Consider the following 12967-nt stretch of genomic DNA (forward strand, 5'->3'; position numbering starts at 1 on the left):
CACACACTGAGACTGAGAAACCCTCCTCTGATCCCTAAAACAGCATCCTTAGGCAAGTGAGGACTGAGGCTTCTAATTAGTTGGATGCAGATAAAAGTCCCTTCCTTCATGATGTTTGTAGGCAACTGAGAATGGTAGCAAATAAGATGAATAATGTATAAACTGTGCATTGTGGTTGGGTTATGGAGGATTTAATTTAGATAGTAGTAAGTGTTAATCAGGGAGTGGAAGTGTAAAGAGTCAGAGAGGTAGGTCATTTTGCAGTATGAACTTGGGCAGCACTGGCAAGGCATGGAGATAGGCATGAAGGAGGGACAAGAGAAAAAGGTAAATTATACTAGGCTTTTCAGTCCCTGAAGTGACTGCTTTTATTCTGAAAGAGCCATGGAAGGATTTGAACAGAGGAATGATGATGTAATCTGATTTGGGGTTAAGAGTATTTCTCTGGCTGCTGTGGATGGAGACAAGGGCTAAGGTCAGGAGACCAAGTGGATGTAATTGCAGTGATCATCTTTTGGCAAGTGCTATTGGAGTCATGGCCCAAATTGATATTTTTCTTTTTTTTCTTAATTTTAAGGTTTGATTTTATTAAGAATATAAGCTAACTAACTATAGGGTGTTATCCAGTAGTTACTTATAGAGTCAAAGGGAATGATACATCCATGTAAGAGAATTATGTAACAATTAATAATGAATTTTACAGAATTTTAGAGACATACGAAGTACTTATGGCATAATACATGAAAATAGCAGGAAAAGTTTTTCAGTATGATTGTCAGCTCCCTGAATGTATGTGCTTGGAAAACTAGACTCATTAAGTCCGAGCGACAGCCGTCCTTTGACCCAATCTTCCAGCATTCCTCACTCCTGCCCAGGACCATGGAGCCTCTGCTGCTACTTGATCCCTTTGGGCCACAGTTTCTTTACGTAAAGAGAACTCTTTATCCTTCACCCCAAATTTGGAAAGAATAACCAATGCTACCTGTAGGTCAGAGGACACCATGACCTGTATTGGTGTATTTGGTTGTAGAAAAAAAGAAATTTTAAAGTCCCTTTGTTTTGAAGGGACTAGCAGATTAACCATTTGTGTGTAATACTCCCTTTAAAACAGGCACCATGAGGGCTGTGCGGAGGCACCTGTTCCCCCAGCATTCAGCCCCGGGCCGGGGTGTTGTCTGGGAGTGGCTGAGTGATGATGGCTCCTGGACAGCCTATGAAGCCAGCGTCTGTGACTATCTGGAGCAGCAGGTGGCCAGGGGCAACCAGCTCGTGGACTTGGCGCCTCTGGGATACAACTACACCGTCAACTATGCCACCTACACGCAGACCAACAAGACTTCAAGCTTTTGCCGTAGTGTGCGGCGCCAAGCAGGGCCCCCTTACCCGGTGACCACCATCATTGCTCCACCAGGCCATACAGGAGTCGCCTGCTCTTGCCATCAGTGCCTCAACGGCGGTGGAACTGGCCCCGTGTCAGGCCGCTACCGCCACTCCATGACCAGCCTCCCCGCATACCCTGTCCCTCAGCCCCCACACAGGACCGCCATTGTCTTTGGGGCCCACCAGGCCTTTGCCCCATACAATAAGCCCTCACTCTCTGGGGCTAGGTCTGCACCCAGGCTGAATACCACCAACCCTTGGGGTGGGGTACCGCCCTCCCTGGGGAACCAGTCCCTTTACTGCTCCAGCCTCTCCCACCTGGGACCACAGCACCAGCCCCCAGGATCATCCACTGCCAGTGGAGCCAGGTATCTTGTGTTTTTGAAGACCGTTTTGTCTATCCTTGTGCCTTGTCAGCAAGCTTCAGTCCTTTAACTTAGTTGGGAAGACTCATCACAGTACCTGCACCTGCTTCCTTGGTTGTCCCTGCCATGTTGTCTCCTTTGTGTGTGTCATGTGGTGCCACAGCTGTCCACAGCCTTGCATCCCATAGATCCTACCTAACCTCTGGGACTTCAGTGCTGGTAGTTGCCACATGGGTTAAAACCAATAATCCCTGCATTCGCTCAGGAGAATCAGGCTCTGTGTAGAGCAGATAACCGACTTTTGTTTATGCCTGTGTGCCATGTAGCTGGTGCCATGTGCCTGGGAACATTTTATTGATTCCAGTGTGCCAAGCACTGAGGATACAGGCTTGGAAGGTTCAGCCCCCTCCCTAAGCTCACAGTCTTGTCCAAAAGAAGGTTGTGAGCTCAGTTTAGGTGCTTAAACATTGGTTGAGGAGAGAGCAAAATATTGAGAGTGGGGGTGGTGACAGCAAGTGACAACATGTTTGATGCAATCCAGCCTGGTGTCTAACAGCTCACTGCACCTTGAGAAAGGTGATGGAATATGCCCCATCCAGACCAGGTAGCACTTTAAAGCAAGGAAAGCGCCTGGAGTGGCCCAGTGGAGGTTGCTCCCTGGGTGCTCAGAGGCTTGTCACTGACAAGGGCCTTGTCATTGATCGTTATTGAGAGTGTTGGGTTTGGAGAACATTTTGAGACTTTAGAGTGGTAGTGGGATGGGGGCTGATGTCTGAGAGAGGGTAACTTGGGCAGGATGTGACTGGAGGGATGGGCTCGTGGCTGCCCTGTTTCCTTGGGCGTCAGCATCTTGTTGATTTGCACTGATGTCAGCCAGTCAGCATCTTGGTGCTGCCTTGCTCACCCAGCCCCATCATTGCCCACTTGACCACAATGAGGGCTGAAGCTTCCTAGTATGGTTGAGACCTCAGCAGCTTCTTGGGCCTCTAGCATTTTTTCAAGCTGAATTTCAGAGGACTCTGCCAGTTTCTCAGTGACAGCTGCCATTCACTGAGCACGCATAGCTGGCCCCATTGAGCAGGCTGTTAAGTGATTTCATTATCCTCATAATGGCCATATGGTGGGTGGTGTCCTCAGTTCACAGGTGAGCATATTGAGGCTGATGAGTTTGGCAGCGCAGCCAGCAAATGGCAGAGCTAGCATTAAACCCAGGCCTCAGAGTAGGCCTTGTGGGACATGTGGAGTTCTTGAAGCTCTCTCAAAGGCAGAATGAGATGAAGGCAGAAGGCATCATGAGTCCAGCAGACAGGTGGCCCCAAATGGGTCAGGGCATCTTCGTGGGCATCTTCTTCTGAGCGTTGGGGCATGTGGATCTGAACTCGTTCTGGGGAATGGGGGTATGGGGAGGTTTCACTTGGGCCTTCTCTGTGGACTTTCACACAGAATAAGCAAGCCGGACTGTATGCTAGCCCAATCCCACCCAGTGTCCTGTGAGGTCCCCTCCAATATCTTAGTCAGTCTCTTAGAGAAAAGCATGCTATGAATGTAAGTCCAGAATGATTATCAACAGGGCTTCTATTAGGTCGGCTTTGCCTTGGCTCCTGGGGCTTCTTAAGTTACAAATTATTTTGAGGCATATTTCTAGATGGTTCTAGAGCTGGGATTCTGGGATTAAGCCAGGCAACTTCATAAGCTTGGTTGCTTTCTCCCAGTATGGGGCTCCCATTGGTCTACCCTCCCCAGCCTGAGGGCCCGAGAGACTGTTGATATGGGCCCTACTGGTACAGGCCAGGCAAGTTACTGAAGGGAAGGCTTTTGGGCAACACTGTCTTACTTTGCTGCTGGTCTATGCATGTTGCTGCTTGCCCTGAATGTAAGCCAGGAGGGAACCAGGCCAGTCAGCCTTGTTAGTTGAAACAGCCTCAAAGGGCCCTGCTTCCAAAGGTCGATGTTCATATTTATCTCCTACAGCTTTTTAGGAGCTGGGAGGGGTGTACTTCACTTGCATGGGCCTATCCCTACTTTGAAAAAACAAGATTTTCCTGTATCTAATTTGTAGTGGAGCCCTCTTCAGTTAACCCTTCTCTCATTAATGGGTGTTGTAGAGCCAGAGGGGGCTTAATAAATAGCTGACCTCTTAACCCAGCAAGGCTGGTAGTATTGAAAACACTCAGCAACTTGGTCTCTGTAGAGGCCAAGGTATAGTTCTCCAAGCCAAATGAATGCCAACAGCATTAGGTGAAAATTACCATGTATATGGCAGATAGGAGAAAACTGCAGGGCAGGTAGTGCCATGGGCTGGGGAAGCCTGAGAACTGGCTGTGTTTACTGGTAGCCACTGGAAAGAACACATGAGTGAGTAAAATCAAAATTTGTGGAAGCCACGTGGTTTCAAATCACTTCTTAATCAGGGTAAAACCTTGACTGGCTGACTTCCTTGTGCACTGGGAGGCTTTCTGAGTAGGCAGTAATACGCTGAGAAGGTGCATCATTTGTTTTGTTTGTTTGTTTGTTTTATTTGTTGCTGGGAAGGTGCATCATTTGTCACTGAGCTTCGGTGTTTGAGTAAATTTCCTGGTAGCTGAAGTTTATCCCTTGAAGCACAGAAACTTGTGTTTTAATGATGTAGTATGGGAAACTTTCCAAAATGTGTCATGCATGTTCTTCTTTAATAGAGGGTGTGCCAGCTTGTTGCGCATTTTAATGACTTGGGGTGGTGATTATGACCAGTAGTCTATTGCAGCTTTGGGGTGGCTATATGCCTTGGCGCTCTTCATCCCTGTGCTAAATGGCTCTTGTGGTTTGCTTTCATCTGCTTTGTTCTCACTACTGTTCTTCCTTCATCTAAAGGCATCCCCCTCCCTCCTGCTGTTGGCCAGTTTCTTCAGGATTGCTTGATTTGGAGTCCTGGGTTTCAGGTGGGGCCTAATGCCTAACTCACTGCAGGCCTCTGGGTCAGCTCTGTTCCTTTTCCAGGTCACTCTTTTCCCCTCTTAAGATTAAAGAGTTGGGCTGGTCAGGTTCTTAAGTTTCCTTTTGCTCTAATGTTGCTATGGGTTTCAGGGTTCAGAGAGGGACCTACAGGAAGGTACTCCGCAGCCCTTCAGCTTTCTTGTACCCCCTTTGCTCCTGAGACCTGAGAAACAATGGACATTTGTATCGGTGTTCAGATTGAGCCTCGCAGCCACCCTGGGGACCTTCTGGAATTATTCTCATTTCACAGGTAGAGAAATTAAAGCTCAGAAAGGGGATTCAGCATGCCTGAGAGCACATAGCTTTAAGCTGGAGCAGGTGCTGGAAGTGGGGTGTCCAGACTCCACATCTGATGCTCCTTGTACTACACACACTGTCAGAAGTCCCCCCCCCCCCCCGCCCCAGTTCATCCTGGCTTGCTGGTCTGTGGGGAGCTGGAGGGAGGCCTTGCATTTCCTTACTCTCCTGTCTCCTAGTGCTGCCCCTTGCCTGGAACTATCAAGTCCTGTCTGTGTGAAAAACTAGAAGTCCTTATGCCTCATGTTCTCAGCTCATTTGGAAGCTCCTGGAGATGGTCCTAGACAGGAAGGGCAGGTAGGGCCTAGTAGGTAGACTTAGGAACCAAGGAGGCAGGGAGAGAGGCCTGAGGTAGGAGGAGAGGGAATTCTCAAAGAAGGATTACTTCATGGAGCACGTGGTGCCGCACATGGGAACATTCTGCTAGTCTGAGCCCTTTGGGGATGGTGGAGGGGATTGGTGACCTCCAAGGCTCTGTCCACCTCTAAGAGTACCAGTCTTGGAACCACTGGATCCTTTTTATACTCCATTCCCTCTGATCACAGGAAAACGTGGAGAGGTGCTACGACGAGGCGTAGGGGAAGTGGCCCTATCAGGAGACCCCTAACTTAGTCGTAATTCCTGGTTTCACTTCTGGGGTGAGCTCCCCACTGGAAGCCTCATTGTGTGTCTGTTTTCTGTGTTAGTTCATGGGACCTAAAACTAGGCTTTCTCCCTCAGGTCTGTGCTTTTCTTTGGCAAAGGAAGACCCCACTTTTTGGAGCCTCTCTGGGCCAGTGGTGCCAAGCCAGCTGAGTAGCTGACTAATTTTGTATAGTTGTAGAGCCAGGCTTCAGCTTTTTGGCTTCCTAGGTAAGGGCTCAAGCTCAGTGCTCTCTGGAGAGGTGGCTTGAGAGATGAAAGATGCCTGGAAGGGCTGTATCTTCTCAAATTTCTTCGCTTATAGAACCTGAGAATTGCAAAGACTGTTGGACTATCTACCTTAAAAAAAAAAAATAGAGGAAGAGGCTCAAAAAGTGGGGCGGGGGTGAAGTTTGTTCCAAATTAAACAGAGCTTCGCGGGCCAAAACCTTAGCCCAGGTGTCCTGAACACATTCCTTTCATGGCATTAGAGCATTCCAGGTCCAGTTCCATTGTTCTTTTGGGGTTGAGAGTAGATGAGGAGGGCAAGAAGCTGCTATTTGAGTAGCATGGCCACACAGGTTATTCTGTTTGGGGAAAACAATCCAGAAATGAAAACAAAACGACCTTTCTTCGCTCAGACAGATACCAGAGCACCTGCTGTGCTCCAGACCCTGTGCGAGCCCCTGGCGGTTTCAGCACCAGCTGAGTGCGAGGTTTTCTGGTTTGGAGCAGAACCAGCCAGCCCCCAGTAGTTTCTACAGGCAGGATCTATGACCTGTGGCTGGTGGTAGGGAAGGATCTACTGTAAGCAGCCAAGTTATTGGTTTCCTGGCAGCTATAAGGGTAGCTCAGTGGACTGGAGCCATCCATTGTTTCGTGAGCATCTTCCCAGTTCCTAGCTCCCAGACAGGAGTCAGTAGAACAAGATAAATATGCCTAGGCTCTGTCCTTGGGGAGCTCGAGTGTAGGGACGATGTGGAAGGATTTCCTAAGTCTTCCTATTTCATCATCTTAAACATGGCCAGGGATGGACAGGAGGATGCAGGAATCAGGAGTGGAAGGAGCTGGCACACATCTCGGGCCATCTACACCAACTATTCTCTAGTGCAGGGCTTGCCCCAACCAAAATGGCATGGGTTTCTTATCATTTAAGAGTACAATGGCCTAAAACCATATGAGTGACTTGAACATAGTCACCATGAGAAACAAGACCCTCATCTAAAAAAAAAAAAAATCCATTTATTCTGAACAATTTTAGATTTACAGAAAAGCTATAAAAATAGTACAGAGAGTTGCCTTATTTCCCTTCTCATAACCATAGTGTAGTTTTCCGAAGCAGAGAATTACCATTAGTACAGTACTATTAACTAAACTTAAAGACTTTGGTTTTCACCAGTTTCTCCACCTTTGTTCTTATTCTGTCCCAGGATCCTGTGGGGCCCCACTTTGCATCCAGTTGTCAGTTCTTTTCCTCCTGTCTTTGACAGTTCCTTGGTCTTTCTTTGTCTTCCAGAACTCTGACACTTTTCATGAGTTACTTTGTCAGACATCCTTTCATTTGGGTTTGTCAGATGTGTTCTCATGATTTGGACTGAAAATATACAGTCTTGGCAGGAAGACTATATTCTCAGTGTCCTAAGAGCATTGTTTCTTAGGGCTTGTGATACTTGTTGGTCATGTTACTGGAGACATTGGTCTTGATCACTTGTTAGAGGGGTTTCTGCTGTATTTCCCCTCGATAGTTACCGTAGAGCTTTCATGTTGATGAAGCTAGTGAGCTTGAAATTCTTTGTCTTCAGAGTCTCTGGATTGCCCAGGAAAACATTTTTTAACAGTTAAAGCTTCATTTTTGATATCTTGTAAAAAGGTGAGACCTCATACCCCAGTAGCCCCTGCCTGGCATTCCTTTCTGTCCAATGCCTGGCTTGGAGTTTGACTCTCGTCGCTTGATTTTTGCAGAGGAAGTGATGGTGGGCCAGACTCTGGGCTTCAGATTCTATAGGTTAGTTTGGGTCTGAGAGTGGTGAAATTCAGATTTCTTTGCTCCTCTTTCCAGATACTCTTCATCAGGATCTTTAATTAAAAGAAAGAAAGAAAGAAAGAAAGAAAGAAAAAAGCAGAAGCCCTCATTCACACAGAAGCACCTGTTTCTTGGGCTCTTGTTTTTGCTAAGTTGGCGCTGCACACTAAACTTTGCTCTTTCTTTTCTCCAAGTGCCTCCCTCCCCAGTGGTCCTGTGAGCAGCCCTGGGAGCATCCCCGCCACTGTGCCCGTGCAGATGCCGAAGCCCAGCAGGGTCCAGCAGGCCCTCGCAGGTAGGCATACTGCTACCAAGCTCTGCGGTCTGAAAAAATAGGCTGTTTCTGACAAGACTTGGCAGTGGGAGAATGTGTGGTGGGAGAGGAGATTATGGGGCTCCTTTGAGGGGCAGTGCCCCCTGTCGTTGATAGCTTACCCCTGGTGAGTGAACTTGGAGTGTGCCCCTCCTTTGTCTCTCAGGAGGAATTATACCTGATGATAGTGGCTGCCCTGGTGTGGACCTTTTCTTATCTTTTAAATTTTCACATTACCTTGAATTATGGATCAAGAGACTTTTCTGTCCTGAGATGCATTAGGCATTAGGCATTTCCCTAAAGGAGCCCTCTGAGAACCTCTCAGAACTATTTTAGCTGGAGTGACCTTTTGAATAAGTGGCTTTTTTGTCCAGCTAGATCTTTTGTTAACCATACATCTTGAAACTGTTTATTATTTTTACAGGTGTTAGGGGGACGCTAAAAATTATTTTTTAATTTAAAAGAAATGTAAAATGTTACAGAAAGGTAGACTGAGTGTAGTGAACTTCCATCATTTAAAGGTCAAAGCAGGGAATAAGCAGAGGGAGTGTTTGGTGAATGTCTGTGGTAACCTGGTGGGGTTGGAGGGTCAGTCCTAGAGCCAGGGAGACCCTTGTAGGGCCTGACTTCGTGCCTCAGGTAAGCCAGCACACCCTTGGAGAGTGGGATGCTGCTCCCGGTATTCTGGCCTCTTAGCTGTTAATTCTGTGCTACTTCTGAGTCTGATAGGACCATTGGAGGGGGCGAGGGATTGATGGCTGTATATAGCCAGGCAGAGCTGGCCTGGAGGCAGTGGGAGTGTGGACGTGCAGCTCACGAGCAGCCTCGGATGTATTGGGGTAGCCTTTGCCTGCCCCCGCCCCCTCATGGGAGCATGTGACCTTAGAGATGGCAGGTGGGACACTGGGAAAAAGAGCCCTTAAAGGAAATGGAAAGGCCAGTCAGAGAGATGATAGAAAATGGGAGAGTGGGGTCCAGAAAGCCCCAGGAGGGAAGATCTTGCCTTGCAGGCCCTCTGGCCACCTGCTTTAGCTGCTCAGCCATCAACCCTCTGCTAGGGCAGAGAGAAAAGAGAGCAAAGATGTGGTGACTAGAAAGTTCCTTCCCAGTTTAGGTCTTCTTATAACATCAGATGCCATAGGTGAGTTAGACCTCTGTGTGTGTTCGTTCGTGTTCGCCTGCATGTGCGTGCATGTAAGCATACATGTGTGCATGTGTATGGCAGTGGTCTTGCTGGAGAAAGGTCTGGGTGAACAGGCCTAGTCTGTACATGGCCCAGTTCCATTCTGCTCTGTAAGTGCTAAGGGTTTAACACATATGTTATAGTAACCTCTCCAAGTGGTCTGGGGTATTGAGTAGCTCTTGCTGCCTTTCTTCTGCTCTTGAAGCTGAGTACCCATTCAGGCTGTGTCCCAGATTGTTCTCAATCGTGTCCATTATTTTTGCTATAGCACCTTTGCTGCATACATTTTCGCCATATAACTAATTGTCTATGAGACAGTTTTAGCATAAAAAGGGTAAAATAACTGACTTTTTTGTTTCTTTTTAGCAGGGTTTTCTGTTTTGTTTTCTTTGTTTTTGATCCATTTGGTTTCATTTCTCCATTAATGAATCGGCGGAGAAACTAGTTAAATAATAGTAGTGATTATAATAGTTAGCATTTCTTCCAGATGACAACAATTTGCCCCAAGAGTTAGTTGGTTTCTAATTTTGAAACACACTATGTTGGGAGGAGAGAAATAGAGTTGAATCCTTATTTCCCATAGAACAATGACAAATGCTTATGTACAGTCCATAAAATAAAATCAAATATTTGCACAGTATTGCCATGAATCTACACACATTTTAAAGGTATTTGAGTTTTTATATTTCACAAAAAGTCTTTTTAATTTTTTCATTTTTAATATCCCTCTTTTTTTTGTCATAATTTTTGTCCTTTTTTTATGGCAAAAAAAAATTGCCTTATGGTCAATTAGTTATGCAGAGGAATGTTTGTGGCAAAAATGCTTGAGGCAAAGATGCTACAGCAAAAGTACCAAGAACTATCCTCACTGTCTCCACTGTCCCCTCTCACCTTGGGTCTCAGCAATCCTTGAGGTAGGTGGGCATTTTAGCCTTCATTTTACTCATTGGGTTAAACAGGCTCCTAAGGTTCAGGAACTTGGTCTCAGCTAGAAATGAGTAGAGACAAGAGCTCATGGCCAGACACTGCCTCCCCTGAATGCAAGGCTCTGGCTTGTGCCTCTTGGTGGGACTATTGTCTAGAGCTCCAGGGAACAAGAGATCCTGGGCCAGCCCTTGGGAAGCAGAGTCTGGAGAGTGTTCTCTCAGCCTGGGTTGTGTTTGTGGATTTGGGACTATGGATTCAGGCACAGCTGCAATGAGGTGAGCGCTTGGGCACAGGGTTTTGCAGGTAGGTTTACAAACAGTTGGTCATGCTGTTGGAAGAACTGTGTACCCCTCTGCAGGAAGTCCACAGAGGAGCCACCTCCAGGTCAGGCCCAGAGTACCTCAGGTGACAGCTACACTGTCAGTGGCATGGTCCATCCCTCTCTTTTAGGGAAGAGGGGTGGAATGGGCCCCCGATACTGGGGCCAGGTTCCCACCTTGTGAGCAAGGAGTAGTGTCTGCATTTTATGCTGCTGAAGCCTGTCCAAGATCTGTCATCTGGGGAGCCAGGGTGGTGCTGGGCTTGAACCTCACATGGTAAGGCCAGAGCTGGAGGAGGATAAGCTTGGACCCAAGTCCTGGTCACTGGACAAAAGGCTGACCCTTGGCATCAGAAAGGGGGTACTAGTACATCATCTTGTGTATAGGGACTGCAATTTCTGGAGGCTCTGACAGATCAGTTAGGAATCCTCTCTGATGAGCAGAGAAAAAGATGTGGCTCTCTGAGCAATTATAGTTATTTGGGAATGTTAGGATTTTAGGGAGTTGTCTTGAGCCCTTGCTGTTGAGGAAGATACGATAGTCCACTCTTGGTGTCCCTCCACCATTCTGTCCTGCTTCTATGAAGTGGTGGGTGTGGGTGATTTTCACACTTTTCTCAAGAAGGTAGACTTCTGAGCAGGGGCTGCTGCTCTGCAGGTTAAGTGCAGAGCTATGTCTGTGACTTGAAGGAATGGGTTCTGCATCGAAAAGGGCAAGAGCATTGCTCATGCTGGCATCTCGGAGGCTGGTGATGGTGGGGCCAGGGGTGTCTTCATTCCCCAGGAGACAGGTACTGTGCATCCCTCTGACCAGGCCCTGCCCCAGGTGCTCAATGAGGGAGGAAGACAGTCACAAAAACAGAGAAGTGAGTCCCCTTGTGTGGTGAGAATGCTAAGCAGAATAAAGGAGACACAGTTGGGGGAAAACGTAGTCCCTTTAGATGGGGTGGTCAAGGAAGGGCTGCGTGCTGAAGTGATTCTTGAGGAGCGGTCTAGTTGGGAGAAGAAGTCATGGTCAGTACAAAGCCCTAGTGTTCTCTCCATCTTTCTACTTCCTGTGTCTGCTTGTCAACCAGTCTCCTCAACAGTTCCCAAAGAAACCCACACTTGAGCCCAGGAACAAACCTTGGGACACTGATGGCGTGGCATTACCTAATGATCAGGAGCCCAGGGGTCTAACCTTGGTCTTCTCATGTGTACTTTGGGGTCTCCTGCTGAGTGGCCACCACAACGCACCTTGCCTGCCTTGGCTGTGCTATCCAGGCTGCTGGCTGGCCCCTGCTTCTGCCCCTGACTAGGCACACTTGCCACATCGAGAGCTTTTGTTCTTCTGGTAGAGGCCACAGTGGTTGGCCTGATGAATCCTGAGACCAAGTGTCCCCTCATGCCTTTAAATTGCCTCTGGGGCAAGCAGCACTGTCTGCCTGGCCTGGGTGGGGAATGGGGCCCAGGAGGGCCAGGTTCTCCGCATCCTACCCCAAGCCTCACTTTGTGCCCAGCCACTGAGCCAGACTTCGAGCACCCTGAAAGCCACCCTCAAGGAAGTGCCCAGAAGCCCAGAGCTCCTTTCCCCTGGGAAAGAGGTGCTTTTTAGTCAGACTGAGGACGAGGGGGGATTGGAAAGGTGGTGCTATGGACAGTGTGGTAGACCAAGGGTGTGGCAGGAATAGAGACTCAACAGGAGGACATGCTGTGCTCCAGAAAGTGTTCAGTCCTCGGGGAGTGTGACGGGAGCAGTGTGGGGTGAGGGTCAGCTAGGGTAAGCGGAGTGCTTGGCTGAGGAATGAGGCCTCTCCCTACGCGCTTTGGGAAGTATGACCAGAATGGACAGTCCATCTCAGCAGGGCTGCCTGCTGCGGCTCCCTCCCCCTGTGGGCGTACCCACCGGGCTACCACCCAGAGCAGAGCGGCTGTTTAAGTCTCGGCTGAGGGCACCAGAGAAAGAAGCCACAGCCTGGGACCTTTACTGCACCAGAGGAGCCGTCACCTGGGCCATGGGGGTGCCTCAGTTGGGGTGCAGGCCTGCAGGCTGGATGGGGCATTGAAAGCAGACAGCACGCCACTAGTGGCAGGGTTAACCTGGAGTCAAGGAGGCAGGCAGGGGAAACACAAAGGGAAGAGGACTGTGAGCTCAAAAGCCTGTCTGTGTTTCCGTGGTTTGGCTGCATCTTTTCATGTCACCCTTCTCTCTTTCCTTGTGCCTGGCATGGAGAGATGCCACCTAGAGGCTGCTCAGGAGGTTTCTTGGGGTGACATTCTGGTCTCTGTCCTCCTGAAGCAAATGGCCTTGCCCCGCCTGCATACTCTGGGTGCAGGCTGATCGGTTGCTTGTACAGACACCTGTGGAACTTGGGGCCAGGGCTCCGATGAGCCGGGCATCTCACTATTCCTGGCCTGGAGCTTAGCCCTGCCAGCCCAAGTAGGCCCTGGAGCCAGATTCCCTGGGGAGATCAGTAGATCCTGATGGCCCTTCACAGTGCCACCTGTACTCAGCCCGGGTTTGTGGACATCACATGCCAAATGACTCCTCCTAACGTTTCTCCCCTCTCTGCATGTCTGATCTCAC

The 12967-nt window shown here is 48.6% G+C and overlaps 1 protein-coding gene across 8 annotated transcripts in view; it reads left to right on the forward strand.

The window, feature by feature from the left end:
- Positions 1-12967, forward strand: part of DTX2 (deltex E3 ubiquitin ligase 2) — a 34214-nt gene that overhangs the window by 12712 nt on the left and 8535 nt on the right. For all 8 annotated transcript variants that reach the window (XM_016146537.2, XM_036225749.1, XM_036225748.1 and 5 more), the window contains 2 exons: positions 1112-1748; positions 7854-7954. In XM_016146537.2, the coding sequence (XP_016002023.2) occupies positions 1112-1748; positions 7854-7954 (738 nt within the window). The remainder of the gene's footprint in view (positions 1-1111; positions 1749-7853; positions 7955-12967) is intronic.

This window comes from Rousettus aegyptiacus, unplaced genomic scaffold (genome assembly GCF_014176215.1).
Source record: "Rousettus aegyptiacus isolate mRouAeg1 unplaced genomic scaffold, mRouAeg1.p scaffold_m13_p_8, whole genome shotgun sequence".
Lineage (NCBI taxonomy): Eukaryota > Metazoa > Chordata > Mammalia > Chiroptera > Pteropodidae > Rousettus > Rousettus aegyptiacus.